The sequence below is a fragment of the Aythya marila genome (genome assembly GCF_965140915.1).
Source record: "Aythya marila genome assembly, chromosome: 4".
Taxonomy (NCBI): domain Eukaryota; kingdom Metazoa; phylum Chordata; class Aves; order Anseriformes; family Anatidae; genus Aythya; species Aythya marila.
Genome location: NC_139045.1, coordinates 33,137,913 through 33,161,280, shown reverse-complemented (window position 1 = coordinate 33,161,280; position 23,368 = coordinate 33,137,913). Strand labels below are relative to the sequence as shown.

The window sequence follows — 23,368 nt, the reverse complement described above, 5'->3', positions numbered from 1 at the left end:
TAAAGTCACTTATAGCTGCTATCAAACTGTATCGAAAAAAAAGACTAATGCATATCATTCTCAAGTTAGAGTTCATTTGAGAAATGGCTCAATCTGGAGGAAAACCTGGGCTATGGGAGTTTTTGTTTTCTCTTTTCCAAAGGCGTGATCACCTTGGTTTTGATCTGAAGTGGCTGTTACAGCAACCAGTGTTACAAGCATGACACCTACAAGCCATTTATAAAACATACTCATTTGCCATTAATTTTTAAGTGCTCTCAAATCTAGCAGCAGCTTAAAATAAGTAACCTCACATTTTAACCAGGTGCTAAACATAGTAAGCCTCAGACTTTGGACCAATATTTTTTCTTCTCTTTGAGATGGAACAAAAATGAATGATTTGTTGAAAAACAACTCAGAAAACACTCTGACTCTTACCATCTACTGATGTTAAATATGTCCAGAAACTATGGTGTATGGTTGTATTTGTTGGTTCTTAATATTATTTTGTGTCAACTTTACTGGAACATTGGCACATCTTGCCTCTGTTTTCAGAAGAGGCCTTGTTGCAGCATCAAACCACCCTAACAAAGGCGCTCCTCTAAATAGGGCAGAATCTCTCCTGGACTCTCACAGATGTTCAATTATACATACACGTCTAAAAGAGGAATATGTTCATTTTGGAAAATTGCTAATGGCCAAACATAAGCAGATCAAAGGCTTATAAGAAAAGAATTACGATATCTTTATTTATAGTTACATATTTCAGAAGACAAACAAAGAGCTTTTATTTCCTATTTAATAAGATTTCATTTTTAAATAGCGTTACTCCAAATAAACAGACATACCAGGTTCATACATGCTGCCTTTTGTTACTAAGGCTTCTCTTATTAGAACAAGCATTGACATTTTTACTGTCTCCTATCCATATAATACTAGGCAGAGTTTTTGACTTATTAATATTCAAAATCCATGAAAGACTAGAGTGGAAAATATGGCAATAAATTGCATTTAATTACTTCAAACAAGTAGTCAAGGTACGTTAGTTTCATCTTCATGGTTACTTCTTTTGGTGAAGACAGCAATCTTAACCATTACTACTAGAAATCAGGAAGTCTGTGCAAGTGCCTATGACTTCGGAAAAGTAGTCAGATCCAGAAACTAAGTCTACACTGGCCAATTAGGAAGATTTAAAAATTAATGAAAATGTATATTTTTTAAATTTATATTTAAATTGAAAAAAAATCACTTCTTAGCCAATTATTTTTCATATTTCACCTCTTTTTCATTAACTGAATTACTCACATGTCAAAAATAGCTTTTTATCTTATGCCACAGAACTATGAACTGTTCTCTCTTTCTCAGATGCATTTTAGAAGTTAATTCCTTAGAATTTATTACCACAGTAAGACCTGAAAAATATCCTAGCCTTCCTCACAGTAGTCACAAGTTATGACAGCACTGTCACAGTACCAAACTTAGTGTTGCACACTCTCTGTCTTCCCAATTTTTATGTTTTTGTACTTTCAAACGCGCTCAATGATTTCTGTCCATTTTATTTTATGACATCTTATTATATATTCTACTTAACACCTCCCCTCTACTCCCCCTTTTTTTGTTCCTGTTATTACTAACTTTCTATTAGTTCTTCTATTGAGAAGTTAGGATCAGTGGCTCTTCTTTCACTGGTTATCTCACGACACACATTTGTATCTCTCATTGCATACGTCTCCTACGCGTGTTTTAGTTCTCAATACTGATGAGCTTAGAATCGGCCCAGCAAACTGAGCCAGTCTTCCACACAACCTGCTCACACTTCTACTTTAGAGATTAACTGATTGTTTCAGCTTTACCTTTTCATGTTAATTTTGTATTTGCATAATAGAATACGGCATTAATCAGACAACAGAAACATAAGTGACAAAAATCACAGTCAAATCATCAGGATTGTATCTATCACTAAACACAAGACGGTTATCCACAGAAGAAGAGAGCTACCTTTGAACGGCAGAAAGTTTTCTGGGCTTGCTGACGCCCAAGATACAAGATACTAAAACTGGCCTTTGAGCTTAAGCAGTATGGAAACCGTACTAAGAAAACACGTGACATCTCCCTATGAGAATTCATATAATGACACTGACTTTGACAAATCAATGAGCTACTAGGCATGGGTCCAGCACCCATGGAAGAAAAAATAAAAAATAAAAAGAAAGAAAAAGAAAGAAAGAAAAAAAAAAAAAGACAATGAAAAAAGATAAAAGGGGAGGAAAAGGGGAAAAAAAAGTTTTTTCTTTCTGATTTCTTACAGTTTTTTTCAATCCAGATCAAACCAGGTATTTGGATTCCTGTGAATGCAATCGTCTGTATGGTTAAATTATATTTTGTAGCATCCTTGCCAAGTATGTTGTTTTTTTCATTTATTTTATTTTCAAGATGAATATCTGGTTTTCATTACTGATATTTTTCATATATTCATTGGGCTTTAAGCACAGAGGGACTATTAGGTCATCTCATCTAGTCTTGTGTTTGTATGACAAGTCATTAAATTCCTTTCCATTACATGATTTTGAGCCCAACTGTTTATACTTGATTATAACACGAGCTGTATTTGGCCGACCTGCTTTCCAAAAAGGCATCTGATTCTTGAGTACATGGACAATCTACTATTTTTTCTTGGAACTTTTTTCTTTTGGCAATTGACATCCTCTTTCTTAACAATATGTGCTTCAGTTTGGCTATGAATTTACTAGTGTGTTTACAAAAGAAATCTTCTTATGCCTCTCATTGACATATCAAAGTCTCTACTTTCCCAATATTTTCTGTATATAAAAGTACTTACGGATTGCAATTAAACTTTTAATAAACAAAGGAAATTGAGCTCTTCAAATCTTTCATTTTAAGGCATTTCTTCCAGCCTTAATCTTTCTTTGTGCCCTGCCCACTTTATCAGCATATTTTAATATACAGATATCTGAAATGCATTCAGTGTTCCAGTGTTAGTCTTCTCATTGTCACAAATACGTTGAGTGCTGAACACTCTATTGCAATCTAACCACCTTTGCATTTTTAGAGAACTGCTTGTTTAGTTACTGCTGGTATTAGCAGCACATAATTAACTCCCAGAAGTAGCCAGTATCTGTAATATTGTCAGTGGGCCTTCCTGATCATCTGATAAAACTTCTTCCTCCCAGAGATATAAAGACCAGATGCAAGGGTTTAATTACACCCCAACTTTATTAACTTACATCAGCTGGGAAATATCTGGAAACAAACTCATTTAATGTAAATCACTACTCTTCCCTCTGCCATTTTTGTGTGTGAGAAGAGCCATGTCCCCCTCTGAAGCTATTCTCACTCATTGCTACCACCCTTGCTCTCAAAAAACTGAGTACAGCTTTCTTGAAAATTATATCCTGCAATGCTCTCATCTTTACAGGATGCCATATCTTTAATCCATATCTAATTCAAATTCATTAAAGAACAGTATCCAAAAGAAAGCTACAAACACAATCATCTGCTGAACTGTTTGAGCTCCCTGCACTGATCTATTAAACAGATCCTTGAGTTGCTCTGGGAAAGATTTAAAAGCATGAAAAAAAAATAATCTATCAAGGACCCGATGATCTCTTGAGGTCCCTTTAAACCCCTGCAATTCTGTGATTCTGTGAAGGAGAATAACCATCTTTATCAATCTGGCCCCAAATGCACTGGTTTCACAGCAGATGCCCAAATCCTACAAGAAAGATCAGGTTAAGAGGGGGGAACTATGAATTTGGATATCAAAGCTTTGCTGTAGTCATATGGATGGAACTTGACAGAACTTTTGCCTTCTGCCACAGTGAGCACTTAGAAAATAGGTAATCTTTTGCTCCATTTCTAAATTGATCTACTTTCTTATACCTTAGTATAAGAAAATCATATTGTAAATCACATCTTAGTCACTCATTACACTCAGTTTTTGAGAACTTCAACACAAGCAGCTACTTGACTTTCATGTGGTTTCTTAGTGAACTAAGAAATCCTATGATTAAACACTTTTTGTATGTGCAATATCGAAACTATGCAATAGTTACTAATGTTAGTGACTGTACTTTAATGATTTTGACATCAAGAACATGAAATCAGAAAAATTCATATAACTATGCTGCCTTCTTTTCCAGCCGCTAAGGGCAACATATGTCTCTGGTGACCTTGTCGAGGGGCCGACCTCTCGATTAGTGTTCCATCTAGCTAAGGTTCTCAGCAAGTCGTTATGCTCGTACTTATAATTCCAATCTCTTATTCTGAATACAGGTATCTCAAAAAATTACGACACTTGGAAATTTGTAGGAAGAAAGTAATCAAGGAAGATGATAATATAAAGCATGTTCTGAAGAATGCTTCCTATTCTCATTAATGTAGCCTGAAGTTACATCATTTACTAGTATAGACAAGAGCTGCAAGCAAGACTTCATACGACAGATTAAAAAAAAAAAAAAAAAAAAAAAAAAAAGAAGCCAGAATTACCCTAGTTACAAAACAAAGAAAATTATACCTTCCCACATAATTAAGTTGTTAGATTCATTGCCTCAGGGAGCAATGCAGAACAAACACAAATAGGTTAAAAAGAACAAAGACAATTAGGCCACCAGTCCATCAGTGGGCATTAAACATGACTGCGTCAATTATTTTTCCAGTTCATAAAGTCTTTAAACTTCTGGTTGCCAGACCTGGGAAGTTATCTGAAGGGAAAGACGATGCTTTATATGCCCTTTTTCTTTTCTGCTTTCACTAGACTCCTCCTACTGGCTATTCATAGAGGCAAGATATTGAGCAGGATAAGCTTTTGGACTGGCTCTTCTCTTACAACTTCATATGAAGTGACTCAGCATCTACCTAGATACACAGGTTGGTGCACATGATTGCAATAAAAGCCAGTCAAGGGTACTCCAGAACAATAAACTTGCAGTTATTTTGACATGCAAATGAATTCTTCACTCAGGTTTATCTTTTTATTTACGCTACTGAAGAAAGACAGACAAATGCCCACCGGCCACCTCATTTAAGACTTGTACACACAGCTCAGGGTGCAGACAGCTATTTCCCAGCAGCTTTATCTAAGTGACAAGTGTAACCAGCAGACTGTGATCAGCATTTTTATCATATGAAGGGTCCTGGGGCATTTCCTGATGCACTGTATATGGGATGAAATGCCATAATCCTCTTATCTCAATATTTTCTAAAATAAATTTAATAAACTATATACATACTAAAACCACTGAGCTTTTTAAACTAAATATGTCTTTTTAAATACTTGTCTAAACTTACAAGCTTTCTTTGAAAAGACTGTATTTCAATAAATATACCAGATCTCATTATGCTATCAGAGTTTGTTCTAAAATAAATTTTATATTTATGGGAAACTGAGAATTCAGAAAAGGGAGTGATTAAAAGCAAAAAAAGAGTTGTGTGCAAATTAAGTAAGTATTTGTGGGCATATCCATGTACTCTTTAAAATAACAGTACTGAATTATACTGTATTTATGGTTAATTATTAAGATATTTTTTTTAAGATCTCACACATACTTTGAGACAAGAAAGTGGCAAAACCTGATCTAGAGGTGGCTAACAACTACAATGTCTGAGCATGTCTATATGAACACTAGCAATGATGCAAAGCACAGAAGCTTCCCAAAGTCCAAAGTTGAAAAATGGATCATAACTTAATCTTAAGGATAAAGAATGAAGAAAAACTATGTTTAGCAGTGGCTAAATTCACAACAGGATACACCTCAGGTCACCTAAAATCTTGGAAGAATTTTAATTTGAAGGAAATATCTCCATGGTTTCCTTTTTTTGTGCCTTCATACTGCTATCAGGAGAATCAAATGCTAAGATAACCAGCTGTAGGAGAATTCAAAACAACTCTTTGTATACAAACAATGCACTACTGAACTGCAAACTAATTAAGCACACACGTGCTTTTCCATAAGTTTTAATCAATTGTTCAGCAAAACTGAATGTGTCATACACTGCAAAATCTGAGACATTACTACACTTTAATACTACTGGGAAGGTTAACTGAACGGAATGGTTATGTTATGTAGGCTCCCAAAAGTTTAGGCAGAAAGGAAGTTGCATGTCCCTGGGAATCATGACGAGAAACCAAGCTGCTTGCCAGAGGTGAAGAAGGCATGTCGTTGTCGTTGTAGTTGCGTCACTCACAAAGTAACCCTGCTGCCAAAAGCAACCAATTGTATATGATGTCCATAATCTGTCAAGTGCAAGAAATCCCTGCATCACCGTTCATTTATTATAAACAAAAAAACAGAGACAAACGAAATCATTTTATGGATTTCCAGAAACAGAATTTAGCGAGAATTCACATATACTTGAATCATGGCAGCAGGCAGCAGATAGTGAAAACACCCTCTCTGCCTTTTCTTCACAGGAGGAAGGAGAGTAGTGGGGAGGGGAGAAGAGCAGAAAGGAAGAAGGTCTCACTTTTTGATAGTCTTTTTCAAGAATGGCTGTGAGGATTTTCACATTCAAGACTTTTTGCAAATGCAAATTTGGTGCTAATTAACACCAAAGGAAGACATGTAAGAAACAACACTAACAAAAGGAAAGGTAAGCTGGAATGAAGGGCAGGACAATCATTTCCAATCTCTCATTACCTTCCACTAGCAATTCCTTTTTCATTCAGAAATCAGAAGATTTTCATCTTCTCAGTACATTATATTTTGGTTTAGTTTTGCTATTTGAATGTTTTTATAAACTAAAAGTTGCCTTTAAACCTTAGTACTATTGTAATCACACAGAAAAACAGTTTAGACTAGATAAAAAAGACACTGTAACTTGAAGTCATAAAACAATGTCAGATCAATGAAGGCATTTACCTTAAAATCATACACTGCGTATATAAACTTGCAAAATTACTACAAGCTAAAGCATGATAACAGTTGTATAGACAAAACGTTTCCCCAACAGACTGACAAATTGTTTATGGGAGCTTAACAAACCCAGAAACCATATACCAAGATGGCAAAAACATCTAACTTCCACAAAGTGATCATGCTTAACCATAATTTGAAAAAGCAGCAGCAATTTGTTACTGGTCTGGCACATAAAAAACATATGTCTGTCTGTACTGGGTGAGACCAAAAACCTTGTGAAAGTGAGCCTTTTGTCTGTAATGTGGATCAATCACAAACTGTGAAGATTTCAAAAATGGGAGAACCATACAGCGATACATTCCCCAACACCCTCCCACATCCCAGTGATCCAGACTTCCAACAATATGATGTTTCTTTACATATTTATGTCTCTGAATGGATTTTTGTTACAGCTGTTTTTTCAGGAACAATTCACATAAACTTTTAGCATCCACAAAAACCTGCAGACACGAGTTCCAAAACTTATCAGCACATTGTGTGAAGAGCCTGTTACCTTCTGTTTATTTTGAACCTGTTTTCTCCTAACTTTATTTGCTTTCTACTAGTTCTTAAAGCCACATAAAGATACATCAAATAATTGTCTCCTCCTTTATTTCCCCCATATCACCCATGTTATGACCCAAGATGTGTGTGAAATCACTTTATTTTGTTTGTTAGTATATTTTAAAGCCAGACATGTGTCCTATGGTTTCCTGTGATCATTCAAAGGGTTATGAACCACCCACAATTTATTTCCAATTAGAAACCTATGCATGTCCAAGGCATCTGAGCAAGAGTGGAATGGATAACAACATCAGATACAAATTAAGAATAACAAATTAATATAACAAATCGTTCCCCTGTACTCAGCTCTGGTGAGGCTGCACCTCGAGTACTGTGTTCAGTTTTGGGCCCCTCGCTACAAGAAGGACATGGAGGTGCTTGAGCAGGTGCAGAGAAGGGCAACAAAGCTGGTGAGGGGCCTGGAGAACAAGTCCGACGAGGAGCGGCTGAGGGAGCTGGGCTTGTTCAGCCTGGAGAAGAGGAGGCTCAGGGGCGACCTTATCGCTCTCTATGGGTACCTCAAGGGAGGCTGTAGCGAGGTGGGGGTTGGCCTGTTCTCCCACGTGCCTGGTGACAGGACGAGGGGGAATGGGCTTAAGTTGAGCCAGGGGAGTTTTAGGTTAGATGTTAGGAAGAACTTCTTCACTGAAAGGGTTGTGAGGCACTGGAACAGGCTGCCCAGGGAAGTGGTGGAGTCACCATCCCTGGAGGTCTTTAAAAGACGTTTAGATGTAGAGCTTAGGGATATGGTTTGTGGGGACTGCTAGCGTTAGGTCAGAGGTTGGACTCGATGATCTTGAGGTCTCTTCCAACCTAGAAATTCTGTGATTCTGTGAACATTTTGAATGCTCATTGTTAATTCTGAGTTACTATTTTTCTCTTCTTTGAGTATTTGTCTATTACAGACAATGGCATTCTTTGATGCAGAGGAAGATGATGACTATTATCCTCACTACCAATAAATAAATAAAAAGATTGCTTTTCTTAGTTCTTTTCAAGCAAGCAATTCTAGAAATCACGATATGCATCTGAAATGCAAACAGGGAAGAAAAAGTAATAGTATTGAGATGCATTCATATCATTCAACTACTTTTTCTATAGAGGAGACTATTTGACACAGAGAATAACCAACTAATGGCAAGAAAAAAAGGGGGAGGGACAGGGACAGGGACAAAGTTATAGAAGGATGATTATGCTAGTGTAATACTCTCTGAAAATTCCCAAAATATTTAACAAATTCTACCTAGACTAAGAGTACGATTTCAGAATGTATGTTCCAATAACTACCTCAGAAATGTATTTGGGTGAGATTTCAGTTTTGGTAGGTCTCTTTAAGAGTTGTGGAGGAAGAATTAGCAAAACATGCATGGAAATTACATGCTGATTCTGAAAAAGGTCCAGAGTCAGATGCTGCATGAGGCTCAAACTAAAATATCAGCACAAAAATTCTACCTTTAAAAATCCTAACACCATTCAGAGAGAAAGTGAAACAAGTATGCTACTGGTTATCACACAGAGATTGATACTAGAATCCAAACAGCTTGAATTGCTTCACACACAACGAACAGTTTAGTATCTCCAAGGCTCACAGGTAAGCCAGGTTTGTCAATCAGTACCTATTTCACTTAACTAAACACATTTTCCTCGAGGTGCGTTGCTGCTTTTTGGCTGAATTGCTCGCCTTTGTGTGGAGCAAGCCCTGTCCATGGTGCTGAAGCACCAAGTCATTGCTCCGGGGGGTGCCTGACCATGGTGCTGCAAAACCAACCTTGGCACCCACAGCACGGCCACTGTAACAGCAGGACCATTTGTAGCTCTGTCTCCACATGTGCCGAAAGACAAGATGCAACAGATTGACTCAGCTGTCAGAAAAGATAATTGATCAATTTTGCCATTCATAAAAGTCCCTGAAGGAAGCTGTCTGAGGGTTGCTGGCATTGCAGAGTCTCACAAAACCAATTGTCCCCCCATTCAGAAGTGGCAAAAATTTATGTTATTAAACATAAATATGTTTAACTTATATTGTTTCTCTCAACTGTTCCTTATTCTGCTTAGTGTTTTGGAAAGTATGGAGTGTCCCTCTCCTCAAAAAAAAGAGTTTTGTTTCACAAAAAGCATGACAACTTGATACCAGATGCATACAAGAATCTGATAATTGTGTTTCATATTAAAAAGATTTAAATCCATAATAGACTAACAAATGAATCATGAAAAACGTGTCTCATTTTCAGATATCACTGCTTCAGTCTCACTGTAGTGTGGGGCCAGCCTTCATATCTCTACCACTGTTTCTTGTGGTGACCCAGAATTGTAGGAAATATACTGGACTTTTTCTTAACTGCCAGGGACTCAGACACAGAGGTTGAAATATTTTATTTCCTGTACTGCCCTTTTTTTTAAGCAGGGATTCACATGAACTGCCTGAGAGTAATGATATTTATTCCTTCTTTCAGAATTTATCCTGTCTGGGTTTGGAATGCTTTTTAATTAAGTGCTATCTTTTGTCACAGGTGACAAATTTACTGCCTGAAATAACAGAGACAAGGCAACCAGGGCAGAAGCTGAGCCCAGCAGTGTCAAGTGTCACAGGTTTCACTATCCAAATTCCAGATGCAATTGCCGATCAAAATAAGTCATTGCCACTGCACCCATTATTGTTAGTTCTTACATTGTTCTTCTCACCCTCTTACAATGCCCAATTTTGGAACACACTTTATCCTCAGACGGACACTGGTGAGTTTTATCTGGTAATTACCTATATTGACTCCTGTGTTGGAGCATGAGATGAATAAAATGTCATTTTACTTTTCCTTCATGAAAAGCATTTATTCACAGAACGTTTCTAGTAGTTTTAATGCCTCTCTAGGCAAGAGCATTAAAAAAAAATATTGCAAAATTACAACGGTTGCAGATCAAAACACCTGCTACTTTCTATCTCCTTGCCAAAGGTAACAAGAGATAGTAAGCAAATTTCATGCCCTTCCCACTCTACCTCCTCACATAGGAAAATATTAGCATGAGTTATATGAACGGTGAATTTGTGCACCTGAGATGCACACCCTACAACAGAATTCAAGTTGACATGCTGAAGAGCAATTAACAGTGAAGTTTACATTAGAATAACAAAACTAGCCTTCTTTGTTATAGTAAACATTATATACATAATATATATATATTATATAGTATAAGTATATATTACTTCTCTTCTGTCTTTGATATCAGTGGCTCTCACATACCAATTAAAACCCTCACTTCAATAAAGGTGAGAGTTATTTGATGCTTTTGTACACTTGGCTGGAACAGAAGTCATTGCTTACATAACAGCCACTATAAAATTGATGATGATTTAGCGAACATTGCAAGAAAATGACAAAAATGAGAATAAAAATATTATGTACACATGTAGCTATGATGAAGACAAAAGAAGATTTAAAAAGGTTATAATTTTCTTCTAGTAGTGTCATTTTGTGATCTTGCAAAAATTATGTGTCTTACGAAAGATAAATTATCAACAGCATAGAGCAAGATCCCGTAACAAACTTATCTGAGTAAAATCATGCTTTGATAATTCAGTGTTTTCCATGTTTACCTCATTTTTTTCCCCTAACCAAGTCCAGAAACACATCACAATTTATTGCTTCCGCTGAACAAAGAAAAGGGAAAAAATGTGTTTTTGAATAACATAATACGGAAAATGGGACATGTTCTGGTGGGAAACTGTGTCTGTTGTATAAATAAAATATATGTAGCTATAAATATAATATGTAATACTCATTCCAAACCATTGTCACCTCTTAAGAAATAAAAACCCGACTCAAAGCCGGGTAACAGACTGGCAGTGCACTCCTGGCATTTGTCAGGAACATTTGTCAGACTGACAGTAATATTAACCACAATCCATTTCAGTTGCTTTGGTTTATCATTGTGTGACTGATGTTTAAAACAATGCCATAAGAAGCTGTTTAAATAAAGTGTTGGTTTAACCTATACACTGCAGTTCTTTAAATCTGTACTAACTGTGGACTTCTAGATAATATATTAACAAAACTGTTATTCATATTTGTCATTCTACATATGTAACTTCAACTTGCAACTTCTAAAAAAAACCTTCACTTTTAATTTTCTTAGGAACCCCAAAAAAGTAAAAATATTGACCTGACATTTTTTCTTCAAGTCCCACAATAGGACTGTTAAAACCATGTAAAATGTTAAGTGAAATATCTTTAAATATTTTTAAAACCTTTAACAGTCCAAAAGGACTGTTTCTGTAGGATGCATAGGCATCTTACAATACATAACTAGCAGTTGTTTTGAAGTTTTACCCCAAAGACAAGGTACAAGAATGCAAATATCACAACACACATTATATTCAAACATACTCATAATTGAACGTTAACAAGGTACTGCAAGTTTTTCACATATTTGCCATGAAGTCATTACCTGACAGTTTAACATTTAAACTACATAGAGTTGATACTCCTAGAAATGCCTAAATGGTAACCAAAACCTGAACTACTGTATCTGAGATAGGTATGGCATAAAGACTTTCATTATGTATAATGGAATGACATGCATTCATCCAGAACAGCAGTTACATACAGATGCACTCTCACCAACAACACATAACAGAGTATCATAAAATAACTTTAATAAAAAATCACATCAAAAAAGAGTGGTTTTCCTATCTAATTTTTTACCAGAGGCAAGAGTGGTGCCTAACCTAAAGTGAGGAAAATTGTTCTACATTGCACTTACTTCTGTTTCAGGGTGGAGGCAGAAAAACTAGGACTACAGCTCTGACTGAGTTAATGAGTTTACAAATTAAAATAAATTTAAAAGGAGATTCCTCAGAAGTATAACAGGTGGGCAATCTTTTTTGTCTTTAATTATTTTAGTAATAGCATTATATTTTCATTACTATTTAACAAAAATTAATGGAAATTGAGGTTGCAAAAATCTTACCATAATCAAGGAAAGTAAGAATGATTAATACATTTAATTGATGCACTAATTCAAGCTACACAGAGCTGATGTTCAAGTTCGTGACTTATTCAACTTGAGTAGTATTATTAGAAAATATTACAATTAAAGTACCTCAGCATCGCTCTGCTTTGCACTTATAATATTATACATTTGTTTTTATTTGTATATAATATATATGTATGAAATTTATATATATATATTTTATATATTTATATATTTACATTATATAGCTATAATATATGTATCATATATATACACAAGAAATGCATGGAATAGTCTGTAAATATATATACATATGCATATACACATATATACATATCTATTTGATGACTGCACAGTGCTTTTTAAAAGTTAAAGTACTAAATGTGTAGTCAAAAAATCATTTTTCTGGAGATATTCAAACAGACCTATGCTTAGTTTAATCAATAATGAATTGAAAGTAGGAACTTTTTTAAACTGCCTTCTTTTTGGATTTTTTTCTATCATGATACTTTTTTGTATAGAAGAAATTAAAAAAAAAAAAAAGTTCTAATTAAAATATTTTCTTTAGTTTTTCCACTAATTAATTATTTCCCCTTGCTACAAATGCCAACCAGCTTTTAGAAAAAGATCCAGTTTTTAGGTCCATTTAACTAGTCCAGCACCTAGTTTGTGGCATCTCTGCCTATGGCAGGGGGTTTGGAACTAGATGATCTTTAAGGTCCATTCCAACCCAAGCCATGCTATGATTCAATAATTCTAGTCTTTGTAGAGAAAATGAGATGCTTACACTTTGTAAAATGAAATATTACCTGCTTGGAAAAGATTGAAAGAAAATAATCACATTCTACAAAGCTTTAAACAAGCTATATAATATCTCATCCATGTATGTTCATTTGGGAAAGAGCCTTAGAAAAGCAAGACTACTCCATGAGAAAGTAGTTCATCAAAGCTGTAAGAAACTAACCATCCTTTGCTTATTTGACAAAGGACAGCTGCATTACTTAAGCATACCTGAAGCTGTTTCACAGAGGAAATGAAAAAATAGTTTCTATTTTGGGAATATGGGTAATGATTTAAAAGTTCTTAAAATATGGTATTATAGGTTTACTACTAAAAACACAATTCTCATCAGAAAACCAGGAAAATATTTGGCAAATTTTTAATCTTTAGCTGACTTGTCATCCCTAACTTCATTAAAATTTGAAATTAAATGTATATGTTCCAACTAAGAGTACTTCCATTAACAATTCTTAAATTAAAACAATGAGGAGTAATAAGAATACATTGATAGTCCATTTCTCCACAAAAACAACCTTATCCCTATTATCAGTATATGTATTTAGAAATGAAACACAGTTAACAGTTGTGCATTATTAATGCATCACACACAGCAGAAGACATGAACGAGACTGAAAACTACTGTGATAATTATTGGAGAGAACAAAAAGAGTATCGGATGACAAATACCTTTGACAAATCTCTGAAGTTGCTAGGAAGTGTAAGGTCCAACTCATCCGATTCATAGTTGGTGATAACCCAAGGGAAGACAGGGTACTGATTTAAATCATTGTAAGTGCGACCTGACAAACAACAACAGAAACTTGAGTTAAAAGGAGTTAACACTTAACTAAAATACAAGCCTCTAAAGATGCAACCATATAGTTTCATGAGTTCCTCAAAAGAACTGTAATTTATTTCAGATTCTTTATTGTTTCACTGAAAAGGACAATAAAAAAGTTTGCAAATTGCTAGTATTTAAACATTTCAGCTCATTTCACTTTAATTATAAACTGGTTTGCTGGCAGTAAGAGTTAAATGAATTAATTTTCTATACATTTCTCCCTTCTTTGTCTTTTTCACCTTGTCTTCTATCTCTGAAATGAAACACTTGAAAAAAATACAATAGTCCAATGACTTTTATTTATATTAAAATTAAAGCAACAATTTTGCATACGGCATTAATTTAGTATGTGAAGAAGCTCACTATTTCAGAAATTATACAAGAGACACACATTTCATCCAGAGAATTCATTTTAAGGTGAATTCTCCTTGATCATCTGTGGATATGCCAAAATATAATGAAAGAGAAAATCTGTAATATATATGTATATCCAGAATATACATATTCTGGATCTGGGTTCACATATGCACCTTCATGCATCTGTAAGATAGAAACAATATCCTTCCTCCAGTAAAAGCAAAATTTCCAGTTAGAATAGTCTCCTATACACAATACATACACATACATGTTACAAGCAATCTGGTTTATAATTTTAAAATGCATAATTTTTGTTTGGATTCTGTCTTTATTATACTGTTGCAGAAGCTCATTCATTCACATCACCTCCTATCAACATGTCCTCAGATTTTGTCTAGTCTGGTCTTAAAAGTCTCAAAGAACAGGCTTTTACTTCTTCCCTAGAGAGATTTTATGACCCAAACTATCAGATTGCCAGAAAAAAATAATTAAAAAAATCTAAAACTCACCCTAAGTTTGTATTTTCCTAGCTTTCTTTCACCATTCAGTATTTGTCCATCATGGTTTCCAGAAATTATAAATGGTATAGCTAGATATAGCTACATCCTTTCTTTTCCTTATCAGTTGGACACATCACACATTATTCAGGATTATGGATACATGACACTTACATCTTTATTTGTTTCAAATTAACAGCCATCACAACAATCTTTTACCTCCCCATCATGGGAAACTAGGCTTTCCCTTTTTCCATAATGCTATCTTTTCATTCCTTTAAACTTCCAAAAGCAAGTAGCTAGAACTCACTTTATTATTTCAATACATTAAAGCTGAAAAGGTTAATTCACTAGAGACACAGAAAACAGTGTCAGGATCTTGCCTCATTCCACTTGGGCAGTAAGGAGGCATGTAAATCCAGCCCTACTTCTATAAAATCTGCCAGCACCCTGGCATCCCCGACTTAATGACTGATTGCAGAAACTAGCAAATCTGACCATTTATATAAAATGTAATTAGTGTGAGCACAGGCATTTGCTCTACCAGTCTTTTTTAGAAACAGACAAGTCTGAAAGGGAAGTAGTAGACCTTTCAACACTGTCTATAGCATAGAAAAGAGCTGAAAATTGAGAAATTTTGCACAGGCCGCAGTTGCTCTGCAGACAAAATATGTTGGGAAATGAAAGAGTGGTAATGAGACCTTACAACCTCCATTTACTAAACTGAAGTCAATTTGGTTAAAAACTAATGGGCCAAGAAAGGACACATGAACTATAGCTATGCATTTATAGAACAAGACACTAGGATAACTGCACTGGGGAATGCATTAGGATTTGGAAATGGATGAATGGTGTACTGGCACAGCAATAGCGGTGATCCAAACACCACACTTCAGAGACCACCCATCTGTCCTGTAACAGCAGTATTTATTGGCTCCAGAAATATCCTGCTCCCCAGCTGGCACTTCCCAGAGGGTTCCAGACCTACAGAGACCTTGTTACATCAGCAGTATTTAGAGAGGATAGTACTTACAAGTATCAAAACTTAGAAACCTAAGGGAAAAAGAAGTTACTATTGCTGAAACTACTAAATACGGTTTGTGTAGATTCTGTCCTTCCACAACAGTCAAGATATTCTGACTTGAGCTATATTTTTAAGTGCAGTTCAGTACAGCTTTTTAATTGCATACCATGCCATGTATAATTATGAACAAAGTACATTTAGGAGAATTTTGTGAAGTTATTATTCACAACAAATTTTTACATAGGAAAAGTTACTTGTTCAAAGGGCAAAACGTAGCAGTGCCCTATGACTTCTGAGATTGTGCCACAATTAACTAAATGCTTCCTTTCCTGAGTCTTTATAGTAATTTGTGTTACCTGCTATAGTGTTTAGAAACATCAGGTATTCAAAGTTGGAAATTTCTCGGTGTTGCCATCGCTGGGTCATATTCGAAGCTTTGAAAATCTGTCGTGGACTAGCCAAAGATATGCGCCTGGAAAACAAAAATAAATATTGAAAAAAAAAATAATGGAAAAACCTGGTGGATCCTCCTTTTTACCTACCTGAATGTAGTGGCAGTTGTACATATTCTTTTTACTAGTTCTGTGCTAGATTTCTCTGGAGATTAAACTACTATTTTCAATACCTGAAGTTCATTTTTAAACTTTTATTATCTAATCAGAGCAAAAAACTTAAAACATCTGACAACTGGATATGCCAAGATTTGAAAACTTTCAAACAGAAACCTTTACAGCTGTGCAAATTTAGCTTCTCCACAAAGGCCTAATGTATTACAGAAACATGTTACTAGTGATTTAGAGACATGCCTGACCATTAAATAAGAATATTACACAACTTAAAATGTCACCTAAGAATAAAGTCACCTTTCAGAATGGATTTTTAAATTCTACCAGTACAAAGGAAAAAAATGATAAGATGATAAAACTTTCATTATGAAGTCCATCCTCTTGAGACTGATATTCTGGGCAGTGTTGGAGAGTAAATCATAAATAACTCAATTAAACTTTTAGAATCTGATGCCAGATTTCACATTGTTTGTGAATGAATACAAAGCCACTCCTTGAAGTGCTAAATCAAGCAGAGAAGAGCTTATTATAAAATTCCCAAGATTGTCTTGTTTATCATAAAAACATCTGTAAATACCAGAACCATATAATATAGGGGGAAAAAAATCTAGATATAATTTCCATTTATAAATCTTTACTGGTATTGGTAGAAAAAATATTATATATATATATATATATATATATATATATATATATATATATATATATAAGATACATATATATACGATATAATATTATATATATAAGAAAACGGTTATAGAAAATATATATTTTTTTTAATTTCTATAAATGTCATTAAACTAAACCTATTTATCAATATAGATAGATGTGAAATTTTGAAAAGATTTGTATATACTTTCATTTATATTTTAAAATTTTCACATATAACTCACTTCTGTAAATAGAAATCCTTAAGATCTTACAGAGCAACAATAATAGCAATCAGCAATTCAAAATAATTTTTTTCTGGACATGGTTAAAATGTTTTGATGTGGTTTAGCAATCCATATGTACAGAATACTTTACAAAAACACAATTTTTTAGAAAGAAGAATAAATCTATTCCTTAGATGTTGTTTCTTCTAAAACTTTAGAAATTAATCTACTTCAAAATATTTTTATCACTCACTAAAATCCAAGAGTTAAGCAATCCAATAGACATGGGGGACACCTCAAAAACTACTTCCATCAGCCTCAGTGAACATTAAGGTGTGTTGCTGACTCCCATCCAGAACATATCTTGCAACTGAGCCCATATCTTCTGCTAAAATCATAGCAAACTGAATCATAATCTTCAGTTTTAGGATCCAAACTCACATCCTGCCATAGCATTACTAGTTTCCCACTTACCCTAAGTAAGATTTAGCTCTGTCCTCCAGAGCTGGAAGACAAACATACCATACTAATCCTTCACATGCTGTTTAGCTTATATTGTCCTACACATTACTACAATATCCCCTTGATGAGGAACAATCATTTTCATCTGGGTTTAAATACTACAGAGGATTCAAGGATGTTACAGTCAAGCTAATATAATTGAAAACTACCATAAAAGCTAATCAGTCCTACTATCAGTCATATCAGTCTTAAATTTCAGTGGGTTGGTAACCATAAAGAACCGTATTTTACTTAAGTATGGTAAGTGATTGAGTCTCACTTGCAAAAAGAAGCTACCTTCCCTGTAACAGACAGAAATCACAGTAATAACCTCAAATCCAAAAGTCTTCATTATATAAACACAATCCAAAAAGCATGTAGAATTGACAGGCTTGAGGGTGTGCATGTTTTGTAAACCAGGAGGTATAAATGCTTTAAACCATATAGGTTGGTTTGATGAAAAAAAAAAAAAAGAACTCACAAAAAAAAAATCACAGGTATAATTTATTCAAACTGTAAAATACCTGGTCTGGGGTAATCCAAAGGTAGCACCAATACCGACTCGAGGAAGACAATTAACCACTTTCTTTACTGTTGCTTGGTCAGGGAAGTTGAACATGACACCAACTGTGAACACAAGAAATGAAATACAATGTTATTCTGCAGCATTTATTTTTTGCTTTCTGGCCCAATAAAACTTAAACCTAAGCTTAGGTGCTGAACAGATAAAAAAAAAATAGACATGTTTCCTTGAGACTACTATACATACATTTTTATACAATTTCTGGAACTACTTCTGTTTTCCGCTGAGAGGAATTTCAGCAGTTGACACTTTCCCAAAGCTTATGAAGCCTACAGTTGTTTTGCTTTCTGAACAGAAGGTAAATCTTTATGTACACACTGACTAACTAGAACTAAATAAAAAATGATATTTTATGTATAAACTGCATCACATTTATCAGTTTATTTTGCATTTTCAATATCAATATATTTAACATTTATTATATTTAATATATATTATCTTCATGTTTTGTCTGAAACACAAAATGACACTCATGAAATAGGAACCTAAAAACCTAAAAACTGGAATAACACAATCCAGTTGTGATACCACCAGTGGACATTTATGACTTCACAGAGGCTAGTTTATAGGGGCTCCAAAATATGAAACTGTTTGAGTACATGATTAATATTCCAGTGGATGATATGCACTTCTAGATATGCATAATGATGCTCTCTGCAAGATCTATGTCTGATTCCTTGCCAGCTATGTTTAAGGTTAGAGTTAATTGTAAACTCAGAGAAAAACTATTTGACTGATATGTTAACTGTATAAAAGATGTTGTCTGGTGAAACGCATACTGACTTAAGGACAACACTGTTTAATATTACTACCAAAAAACTTCTCTATATTGGAAAAGTGTCCTCTTAAGACCTACGTTATTTGATGTCTTTGTATACATATGGTTTTCAAAATTTCATAATCAGTACAAAACCACTAGAAGTGACTGAAGAATCTTAGTTTAAACTGCAAAGACATCATATAACCTGGTTTAGAATAAAATTTAAGAGGAGAAAATAGCAGAATAAAATTCTCTGAAGTCTAAACTCGCTATATTTTGAGTGACTTGTCAGACTACATATATACATGTATGTTTGAAAAAGAAAGTGAAGAAAGTGAAGAGTGAAAAAAATGTTCATAATCACGCAGGGTTAAGTCCACATTTATTTCGTAGACTTGCACTAAGATCTAACTGAAAGCTGCACTTCTCCATTTATATAGAAATTTTAGAGATATCTAAGAGCTGCAGATTATTGCATACCTATATTTGAAATATATTATAATATTGGAATACTATTACTAGAAATACAGTACAAAGCTACACCAGTCACTGGTCCAATCTAGTAGTGCAGTTCTTTCATTCTGTTCTCAGTATGTATAACTAGTAACTGCTAACCCTCCCAAGAGACAAAAAAAAATCCTTGAAGCATAACAGATCAGAGGTAGGTATGCCTTAAGCAAGAATGTTTAAATGCCAAATAAACATGTGGGTATAAAGGAAAGTGAGGCATTGCTAATGCCCAGTTACTGTGTTTGAACCTAATTCCTCAAGAAACAAACAAACAAACAAACAAAAAAGTGGAAAAAAAATACGATACAAAAATATACTAATTTAAATATTGAGGCACTTAATCCAAACCCTTCCACTACTTACACAAATCCATAACAAAAAACAGAGTGACTAAACAGCCCAACAGAAAGCATATGTCCCCAAAACAGTACTTGACATGGCCCTAAACTCACAGTACCTCTATTTGCCATGAATATCTCCAGTGCTGTATTTTGCAGAAGGTAACGTCGAGAAAAGATAGCTCGAATCTCTGAAAAGAGCCATTTTCCATGGAGTCCTTCTGTATATGCCAGAATCTAGAAATGAGAAAGAGAGAGAGAAAAAAATGTTTTGAATATGTTGTGAGTATAGGTAACATCTTGTGAAAGAGAAACTGTCTGATGCACAAACATGGATTCTACCAATTATATGCAAAACCTGAAGCAAAATTAGTGTTCTCAAATTTAAAATCATGCTATGATAATCATGCTATTGTGGACTTCTTGAAGTCCTAAACTCAATTCACGCCAAGGTCTTCTAAAAATTTGCTCTATTTTTTCTGTATTTTCCATATTAACTGTGTTTTCCATAACCAAGGCAGTTTCAGAAACATTGCAAAAGGTTTAGAACATCAGCAAAATATAAAAGCATATTCTGAAAATGTATTACTAGTGCCATCAGATGCATCCACACTTGCTTTAGCATTGTAATAACAGGACTGTAACAAATAAAAAAGAAAAAATGTCTTCAAAGAAAAAAAATGTTCCTTACGTTTATCGTTATGGCAACATTCATTAATTCTAGAAGTATAAAGGTTGGCTGTATAAGAGGTTAAGTATCATTTTGTCAGCTAAGGTTAAACACAAACCTGCAAATGAACTCAGCATAATCTCTCTATGGAGTAAGCGGTTGTCAAAGTAACTTGTTACAGTTCCTGTCATCCCATCTGACAGACACAGATGCTTAGTCTGCCTTCACAATTCAAACTAATCCCATTTTTAGTCCTCAGCCACTTTGTTTCTTTGTTTCTTCACTTTTTCCTTTTCATTTCAAAGCTTAATTATGTAAGTGTTAAGAGACAGCAAGATTGGACACTCCTCTGCCTCAGATTAACAAACCACATGCAAAAGGAAAATATCTGAGATTTGTCCATTTTAGCAAACACAAATACTTCTAACACAAATCCATCACAGAAAAAGAGTTGCATATATAATCCTCTTTAACATCATCACTCATACAACAATTTCACTTAAGTAATATACTGTGAATAAATAAAAAAGAGAAATAAGAGATGAAAAAAAGAAAAGTAAAATTCAAGCCTTTAATATAACAGAGACTGTTTTTGAACACAATCACCCGCCTGTAGATTTTTAATGGAGGATTTTGCCTCACATGTAGTATATGTTCACAAATAAACTGTTTTTGCAGCACAGAGAACAGAAGCTCTATAAAGAGCACTGCACAACACAATGTAAAATACCATACTACATCTGTGAACTTTATAACAACGAACAAGTGGGGCAAACCAAAAGCAGCTAGCACAGAAGCTCAGAACTTACAAAGGAAATCATCTCCCACACCTTCTTCCTTTATAGTTAATCTCTCATCTTCCCCCCAATGCAAGTGCGACAGACAACTTCTCCTCCTCTCCCAACACCCCTCCACACACACAGAAAGAGAAGGCAAAAATGCATAATTATTCTGAAACCAAACTCCTGAAATGTGATGAAAGGAACAGAGACTGCCTATGGTTACAATCATTTCTGAAACAGAGGAACTATCAGTTGGGCCACGCTGACACTTTCCCTACCACATCCACAAGCCAGCCCCACTAATTGGCAGATTTGTATAATTCTGTGGTGCTACTCAGAACTGCTGTGTTTTGCTTTTGTCACATGCATATAAATATCCTTTAAAGAGCACAACATCAAAAGAGGTGACAAGAGAGACAAAGTTGTGGTCCCTGTGTACAAAAATTTCTTAGTAGTTTTGCTAGTATTCATCCTTCCAATCTTAAAATTGGAGCTTATAATTTCAGTGCTTATTTTTACAGAGAATCAGGAATGTATTTCTGCATTTCTCTGCATTTCAGTAGTAGCAATTAAAGCATGACTGATTGTTACTACGAATCGGCACATTTCAAATTTAAACACTTATTACATGGATATTATGAGTAAAATCAGCAATGTAAATATTACTTTTACCCTGTGAGACTGGCATTTGTTGAGATGGTGGAAACACTGCAAACAGCCCAACGCCATTTTTTCAAAATGGGAAGGAAAAGCATCAACTGCAGAGCGAGTTTATGTTGGGAGACTCATAGAGCCATGCTAAAGTTACTGAAATAACAGGATTTACAGCAGAAACTTGGATCAGGCTACAGAAAGAGTAGCAGTCACCGCTGGAGCAATTCTTCAGGCCGCTCATTAACAGCAGTTATCAGGAGCGAGAAGCAGCTGAGGCCTAGCGGAGCCAGGCCTTCGTTCCGAGTTGGAATAGTAGCTGCCTGCTCCGCAGCTTCACTTCAAAGTCTCTGGAGTTCAATTAAAACTGGATTAGGTGGAAGCAGCCCTTCTTTGGGACACTCTGTTCTCTGAACCTCCTCACACACTGACAGCACCCTAGACAGAGGTCTAGCCCTCCAATGAACCGGTCGCTATGGAAACTGCATCATTACCATTGCTCTGCGCTTAGCGCGCCCTGTAGACTAGATGAAAGATCCAAGCACATTTCTTTCATGTGTATTAGCAAGGATTCCTCACAAAAATCAAATTCAACCTTTTATTCCTTGCCAGACATCTGATTCTATTAACAGAACCTACTAGTTGCAGAAACTGGCTAGCGCTTTAAGTTAAATTCAGAATTTTTATTTTGATAAAGGGACTTCTTTTTAATCAGTGCTACCACTTCTGATATTTTCAGTTTCAGAATTACAACTTAAAAATGCTTTTTTGCATTTTCCTGTTTTCATCCTTAAGTCACACAACACAGAAATATGTTTAGGAATTTAAGAGCAACCATTTTATTCATCCTCTTGTACTACAAGTTTGCTTTAAAAATGACTCCCATTTATTTCTGTGTTATGTTACCATTGGTAATAGTTTTGGACTAACTTGTGAAACACAGACTAATGGGGGTGTACAATCTAATTTAACATGCACAAATAGGACCACCTTCCCCACATGAACCTATAGAACTTCAGAACCCCACACATCAGATTTAAGTTTAATCTATGCACATTTCACTTATTTGAAAATACATTGGACCCTACAGGAGAACAGACAATTTATATGGTTTACCATTTCCGTGAAAAATAATTAAAGTAGATATATGAGCTGATCGTACATGATTCTACAAATCTTACTACATGAACTACTCTGTGATCAGCCTTTCA

The 23,368-nt window shown here is 34.9% G+C and overlaps 1 protein-coding gene across 4 annotated transcripts in view; it reads right to left on the bottom strand.

Annotated features, from left to right (window-relative positions):
- Positions 1 to 23,368, bottom strand: part of LRBA (LPS responsive beige-like anchor protein) — a 390,603-nt gene that overhangs the window by 113,661 nt on the left and 253,574 nt on the right. For all 4 annotated transcript variants that reach the window (XM_082758982.1, XM_082758979.1, XM_082758981.1 and 1 more), the window contains 4 exons: positions 20,174 to 20,291; positions 18,388 to 18,490; positions 16,278 to 16,393; positions 13,890 to 14,002 (listed from right to left, as the gene is read on the bottom strand). In XM_082758982.1, the coding sequence (XP_082615108.1) occupies positions 13,890 to 14,002; positions 16,278 to 16,393; positions 18,388 to 18,490; positions 20,174 to 20,291 (450 nt within the window). The remainder of the gene's footprint in view (positions 1 to 13,889; positions 14,003 to 16,277; positions 16,394 to 18,387; positions 18,491 to 20,173; positions 20,292 to 23,368) is intronic.